Below are 7650 nucleotides of genomic sequence, written 5' to 3'. Positions count from 1 at the left end.
GAAGATCTTCAAGATCAGTTTCTTCTACCAAATTCAAAACCTCAATACTCCAAACCACCATTAGTTGATCTTCAACCTCATTAGATTGAGGACTCTCAGAACCATATCAGCATCAGTTTGGGGGATTGCAGAACAGGTTTCAACAACACTAACGGGTTGGTCCAGGATGTTTCAACATCCGATATGACATTAGACTTATGTTAGGTTCCTTTGGGGGACTCAACCACAACTTTAGTGAGGGATGACAAAGTGTCAGAACCAACAACCTTGGAAGATGACACATGCACAATTTCAACAACAATGTCATCAACAACAACAACATTCATACTAGATTGACAGTTTGAGAGGTACATATGACAGATGTTCCAACACTACCCACAACATTTGAACTGACAAAACCTTTAACATGGGTAACAACATTTGATTCGACATTAGGGGTTTTGATAGGTTCAAGATACAAACAAACATGTCATAGTATGAGATTTATTGACAACAACAAAAGGATCACCATTCCTACCATCACTTTTGAGATTCATCTTTTCGTCTTTGTTCTCTATTAGCCAAGATGTAGCATTTACTCCCAAACACATAGAAATAATTAACATTTGGTTTTCTCCCCTTCCAAAGCTCAGAGAGGGTAGATGAGAACTCGTGACTAATTCCTTCAGAGGAGCAGAAGTTAGAGAATTTAGCATTTTCAAATTCCTTCCGATGGTCACTTCTGATCCTGACAATTACACCCTCATTCTTTGGAGGCATTGACAAAGGTCTTTGAAGACATTAAAATAAAATTTACCCAAGTAAATCTGGAGGAATCATCAACAACTACAAAGACATACTTCTTTCGACCAAGGTTGTCAACTTGCATAGGTTCATCAAATCAGCAATCATCTCTTTTCTTGTCATGAAGCCAGAATTTTCTTGCCAGATGTTGCAACATTATGTGGGACATTTGTCCCTTCAACTAGTCTATAGTGCAATGTGAGAGGAGATTCCCTCTTACAGACAACATCAGAGTTGATCAAAATATTTGGATGCTGATCAAGAATAATACCACACAGTAAAGTAGGAAATGCTATGGGTAGTTGTAGAGCAAAAGATTTAGCATGTTCCAAAGTGGCATAAAAGACATAAGCACCATAATCAAACCTGGCCTTAGTTCCAACAACATAAATGAACCTAGCCAATTCTTTGGCTACATTACTGGAATGAGTGGTAGGAACCCAATTAACAGCAGCAAATTGTTCTATAAATTTCATTATCTGTGACCTCCAACTCAGCTACTTCCTCATCACTTCTTCCCAAAAATTTGTTAATTATGGAGGGAGAGAGATGAATACACTTGCCTCTCATACAAACCTGCCTATACTCAGGGTTTTTAGGATCATCACAATTGTCACCAACATTCACTACAAATCCCCTTACCAGCTTATCAAAACAGTCACCTAGATCAGACACTGTTCTCATCAGACCTTCATTCCTTTCACACTTCTTCTGAATGTGTCACCAAATGTAGCTACACTTGTCTCCCTTTCAAAGTCTGATTTACTAGAAGGGGGTTCTTTCTTTTCAGACTCTTTTTCTTCTCCCCAGTAACAGATACATTATTACTCTTTGTCCTTGGTGGACCATAAAAAGGTTTCTTCCCAACAAATCTTGTCACCTTTCATGATTTAGATTTCTGGACAAGTGTATTGATAGTTGTCACATTTTTACCAGCCCTACTTCTGATTCTTCCTACAACATTAGCACTAGGTGTCTTATCTAGTGACTTGTTACCAGCCACTATGTCATTCACAATGACAACATCAGGATCATCACCCACACTTTTGTCAACAGAAGGTTCTTTATCAGCAAACAAAGACCTAATACTCTCATCATATTTAGAATAACCCATAACATTATTACCAGAGTTATTATCAGTCCTTACTACTACTGGAATTCTTTCTTGCTCAGTAGTATCCACCTGGTCAGGATTATCTTGATCATTCTTGCCTACACCAGTATCAGGTGCCACAAATGTATAAACATCTGGCACAACATTAGTCTCAAGAACAGTTTCCTTGATATACTCATCAATACAGTAACTATTGACCTTAGTAGAAGCATCAACAGCAGAATTAATATTTGCTGAAGAATTTAAATCATATTTCCCTTAATTAGCGTGCACCAGACAATGGAGTGAGAGATACAAGACATACCTTCTTTCACTTCAACAAAAACACACACTAGAGGCATGCAGCAGCGTAATTGGGTTCACCGAGCCCACATAGCACATTGACAGACAGATATAAATTCTCACAAAAGAACATATTAGATCGGGATGACTAGATTCATAGCATAACACATCCACAAACATCACGACAAAGACTAGCACTCTACTAATCAGAGCATGAGCTGCAAGATCACCAACAGGCTAACTATCCTCAAGATTTTTAGACACAATCTTCATACTCTCATCAGATTGAGAGTTCACAACACAGTGATCAGCAGAATTATTACCAGTCATAATTACTTTTGTAGTATTCTCTTTCTCAGTAGTATTCATCTGGTAAGAAATATCTGAAACATTATGATCTATTATAGTTTCAGGTGCTGCAGATGTATCAAAATATGTGGCAGTTGCAGGTGCCACAAATGTACCTACACTTGGTACAACATTTGTCTCAGGGATAGTTTCCTTGAGAGTTTCACCAACACAATCACTTGTGGCCTTAGTAGAAGCACCAAAGTCACAATTAACAACAGCTGGGGGACACAAGAGGATCAACCATCAGTAGTTGATTAACCTTCAATACCAGATCATCCACACATGTTTGAACAACACTCTAACCCTTTTACTTAACAAGGACACATCTTGATCACTGTCCTTGCAGAACCACACTCTGTATCATGACCTTTTGAATAGGCAAGATGTCATGCTTAATAGGTGTGAAGTCACTCACAAACTCCAAAACTTCTTAGTTTGCTTAAAAGCTTGACTAAGATTCTGATTATCAGCCCTTTTCTCGAGTGACTTGCAGTAGATAACCAAAGACAATTATCAGACCTCAGTATCTGACAATATTTTGCTGCCCTTACATCCACTACTAGTGGAATCAATAGTCATGCATTGCTAGAGCATACTATTAAAGAAAGATCAGAACCTCCACATTCTGATTCACATAGGCAGATAAGCTTTTTCTGACCATACAACTTGAGCACTCTTATGCATAATTCCAAGCACCTTACATGCCCAACTGTCATCCAACACGATTCTGCATAATCTGCAGGTCAGATGTACCAACATCTGGGAGCACATCAGTCCCCTTCTCAGGTACCATAATAAGAGATCCTTTATCAAAGCCACTGGAGGTTGGCTTGTAGGATTGGAAGCAAAAATAAATTGCTCATAACTACCTTCAGATCTCTCTTCAACAAACTCATGTATGAGTGCCTTTATGAGTGGACTTGAGATCACCCTCAAGTATCGTTGGCATCTCCAACAAGTTAGTTGAACCTCACCAGAGGAGAACAGAGTGTAGCACACTCAAAACCACCAGGAGTTTTCCCATCATATATGTATGCAGCGGAATTCAAACCAGAAAACTCCTCAACAAACTTCAGGCACACCATAATGACCTTTGCACAAACTCCACACTTCAGGTTCAACAGGTTAACATAGGTTTGAAAATAAATCAAACCATACAGCAGCTCAACACCAAAGCTACACACCTTGCCATGACTAGTCCATCCCCCACTTCTAGGGACCATTCAAACAAATATGAACTTCTTCAAGTCCAAACAACTTTTCAGTATTCCTTACTTGTTCATAACCAGAAAGTATCTTCCCTAGGATCTCACCCAGATACAGAACAGGATGCCTGCTCTGATACCAATTGAAATTCTGGTACACAGTAGACAAGTGTTCTCCACGATGTGCAGACACTTGTCGTAACACTTGTCTTAGCAGTAAGAACAATAAAACAGAGCATTAAAAACATATACTGAAAAGCATAAACGACACACATAATTGTTAACCCAGTTCAGCCTAACAGCCTAATCTGGGGGATACCAATCCAGGAGGAAATTCACTATCAACAGTATTAATTCAGAGCTAAACTCCCCCGTTTACAACTCCTCACTTAATCCTTACCCAATGCAACTTCTACCTAGGAACTCCTAGATATGAGACCCTGTCTCACTCCCCTCAACCTTACAACCAGTAAGGATTTCAATAACAACAGAATGGAGACACTCTCCTTGACAAAGATGAAGACACACTTCAATAACATCACCACCTAGCCAACGACTAAGTTCACAATTTGGAGTTGCTTAAAAGCTTCCTCCAATTACAATACTCAACTCATTACCTATAGGTTTCTGAGTGAGGACATAGTGACCATCTCACAACCCGAGTGGTTCACTTTACACCAACTCTCCTAGAGAGTGGCTTAAAGACACGAAACCCTTAAAGACTACATCTTTGATATTCTATTTTAGCATCAAGTTTCGGTTCATAAAATAGGGTTAGCAGCACCCTTTAAATAGCAAAGCCTCGTGGGCTTTTCACAATGATCCAGCTCCAAGAAATCTTCTAGATGCAAAATATATATTTTTACCAAATCTTTCTTTGCATCAAATATTCCTCCCATAAATATATTTGTTGTAAATATATTTTAAAATTAAATCTTCTAATCTTCTTAAAGCACAAAGATTTATTTGAAATAAATCTTTTATATTTTCTGCAGCAATCTTCACAAGATATATTTTTGAAACAAATATTATATTTTCTAAAAGTTATTTTATTCCTTTAGAAAATAGAACTAGGGTTCAGCTGCCTTCTGAAACACATTGATCACGTGCGCCTTGTTGAGTAAGAAACCACGAAACAATTCTTCAATCAAATCTTCGAAAGATTGAGTAGAAAATAAAAACGCTAGCTGGCGCGAACAATCAGACATACAAGTGTTGTTACATCTGTCGCAACACTTGGCGTAAGCACATTTGTCTCAACACTTGGCTAAAAGATGTTTTTGCAAAATGTAGCCAACATACAAAAACCCAACAATTGTTTACTAAATATTCTCAAGCAAAGAACAACTCTGAAATTTGAATGATTGAATCAACATACGCATTAAACAAACAACTAAAAATAATTTCGACCTATTAGATATTATCCTTTTGGTGAAAAAAACTTGTTAAACATTTAAACCACTACATTAAGCAATAAAGAACTTTACATCACTAAAACTATAAAATAAACTATCCTCTAACTCTCATTTTCTTCCTCCTCTCTTCGTCGAAACTTTCTTCGTCGGAGACTTCACACTTTTTCTCTTCACCGGAGCTTTCTTAGCAGCCACAGCTTTCTTCACTACTGCCTTCGAAGCCACAACTTTCTTCCCCGGCGTCGTCCTCGTTGAAGTCCTTGCAGCCTTGACAGGTTTCTCCGCAGTCTTAGGTTTCACACCTGCCTTGGGCTTTACAGCAGCAGCTTTGGGCTTAGCAACAACAGCTTTGGGCTTGGCAGCAGCAGCTTTCGTCTTTGGCTTAGCGGCTGGCTTGGCCTTCATCGACGTTACTTTAGCAGCTGGCTTTGTTTTCGGCTTCGCAATGGCGGGCTTTGTCTTCGGCTCAGAAGCTTTAGCCGCCGGAGAAAGTTTGAATGAACCTTTAACCTTAACAAGTTTTCCAGAAGCAATGTTTTTCTTCAAAGCTTGAAGCAATAGTTTCTTGAAATTTGGAGAAAGATTTTTGTGTTTCTCTTCGATGAATTTCGCAATCGCAAATTGACTTGAACCTGTTTTCTTCTTCAGTGTCACAATTGCTTCCTTAATCATCTGTAATTAAAAACATTATAATCAATTATTAGATCTAATTAAAACTAGAATTAATGAAAGAAAAAATTAAAGAAATTAGTGAATCGAACCTCTTCGTAAGTAGGATGTGAAGCGGTGGAAGATTTTGGAGCCATTGAAATGTTTAGGGTTTGGAAAAGTTTGGGAAAGTAATTTAATTAACTTTAGATTATTAAAATTAATTGGAAGTATATGAGATAAAGAAGTTGAAATTTTGGTGTGTGTGAGAGAAGATTACGAGATTTGATAGTTTAAATAGTCAAAATGTTTGTGATAATATCAAATTACTTAATTCTCATTGGTTGAGAGGCTCTTCACATGGATTGATAAATTATTCTAGATTGAATGTGAACCTTTGGATGGGAACTTTATTGACGGTTGGTAGAGTGATTGAGAGAGACTAATGTTATGACTTGGATTGGAGATGTTTTTAAGTTGTTTTGGGTGTGCTTTTAAGCTTGATTTAATTGCTTGTAACTTGAGCTGTGATTTATGGATATGGATTAGATTTCTTTCATATTTTAGGATTTTTTGTGAGCTTTCTAATGAGTGCATCTGCGTGTTGAATGGTTTTGTGGTTTGGGAGAAAATTTATTTTTAATGCACAGTGGTCATGACTAGTGCTTTCCATGATGTTATCAAGGTTTTTTCTATAATTGATGGTGTTGGGTTTTTGTATGTTGGCTACATTTTGCAAAAACATCTTTTAGCCAAGTGTTGAGACATATGTGCGTACACCAAGTGTTGAGACAGATGTAACAACACTTGTATGTCTGATTGTTCGCGTCAGCTAGTGTTTTTATTTTCTACTCAATCTTTCGAAGATTTGATTGAAGAATTGTTTCGTGGTTTGTTACTCAACAAGGCGCACGTGATCAATGTGTTTCAGAAGACAGCTGAACCCTAGTTCTATTTTCTAAAGGAATAAAATAACTTTTAGAAAATATAATATTTGTTTCAAAAATATATCTTGTGAAGATTGCTGCAGAAAATATAAAAGATTTATTTCAAATAAATCTTTGTGGTTCAAGAAGATTAGAAGATTTAATTTTAAAATATATTTACAACAAATATATTTATGGGAGGAATATTTGATGCAAAGAAAGATTTGGTAAAAATATATATTTTGCATGTAGAAGATTTCTTGGAGCTGGATCATTGTGAAAAGCCCACGAGGCTCTGCTATTTAAAGGGTGTTGCTAACCCTGTTTTATTTACCGAAACTTAAAGCTAAAATAGAATATCAAAGATGTAGTCTTTTAAGGGTTTCGTGTCTTTAAGCCACTCTCTAGGAGAGTAGGTGTAAAGTGAACCACTCGGGTTGTGAGATGGTCACTATGTCCTCACTCAGAAACCTATAGGTAATGAGTTGAGTATTGTATTTGGAGGAAGCTTTTAAGCAACTCCAAATTGTGAACTTAGTCATTGGCTAGGTGTTAATGTCATTGAAGTGTGTCTTCATCTTTGTCAAGGAGAGTGTCTCCATTCTGTTGTTATTGAAATCCTTACTGGTTGTAAGGTTGAGGGGAGTGAGACGGGGTCTCATATCTAGGAGTTCCTAGGTAGAAGTGTCATTAGGTAGGGATTAAGTGAGGAGTTGTAAACGGGGGAGTTTAGCTCTGAATTAATACTACTGATAGTGAATTTCCTTCTGGATTGGTATCCCCCAGATTAGGCTGTTAGGCTGAACTGGGTTAACAATTATGTGTGCTATTTATGTTTTTCAGTATCTGTTTTTAATGCTCTGCTTTATTGTTCTCTCTGTTAAGACAAGTGTTACGACAAGTGTCTGAACATCGTGGACAACACT

At 37.4% G+C, this 7650-nt stretch overlaps 1 protein-coding gene across 1 annotated transcript; it reads right to left on the bottom strand.

Annotated features, from left to right (window-relative positions):
* Positions 1 to 5081: 5081 nt before the first annotated feature.
* LOC123918251 (histone H1-like) lies at positions 5082 to 6088 on the bottom strand. The gene is made up of 2 exons (XM_045970252.1): positions 5912 to 6088; positions 5082 to 5822 (listed from the first exon to the last, which is right to left on the bottom strand). Exons 1-2 carry the CDS (start codon positions 5954 to 5956, stop codon positions 5259 to 5261), a joined length of 609 nt encoding a protein of 202 aa, XP_045826208.1. The 5' UTR covers positions 5957 to 6088; the 3' UTR covers positions 5082 to 5258.
* Positions 6089 to 7650: the final 1562 nt, after the last annotated feature.

The sequence above is a fragment of the Trifolium pratense genome, linkage group LG1 (assembly GCF_020283565.1).
Source record: "Trifolium pratense cultivar HEN17-A07 linkage group LG1, ARS_RC_1.1, whole genome shotgun sequence".
Lineage (NCBI taxonomy): Eukaryota > Viridiplantae > Streptophyta > Magnoliopsida > Fabales > Fabaceae > Trifolium > Trifolium pratense.
Note: the sequence above shows the minus strand (reverse complement) of the source record. Positions and strands in the feature narration are given on the sequence as shown.

Excerpts from the sequence above, each read along its gene's own strand:
- LOC123918251 (XM_045970252.1), bottom strand. The coding sequence starts at position 5,956 with ATGGCTCCAAAATCTTCCACCGCTTCACATCCTACTTACGAAGAG. Across the intron at positions 5,823-5,911 it reads CACATCCTACTTACGAAGAG|ATGATTAAGGAAGCAATTGT; the intron begins GTTCGATTCACT and ends TTTTAATTACAG.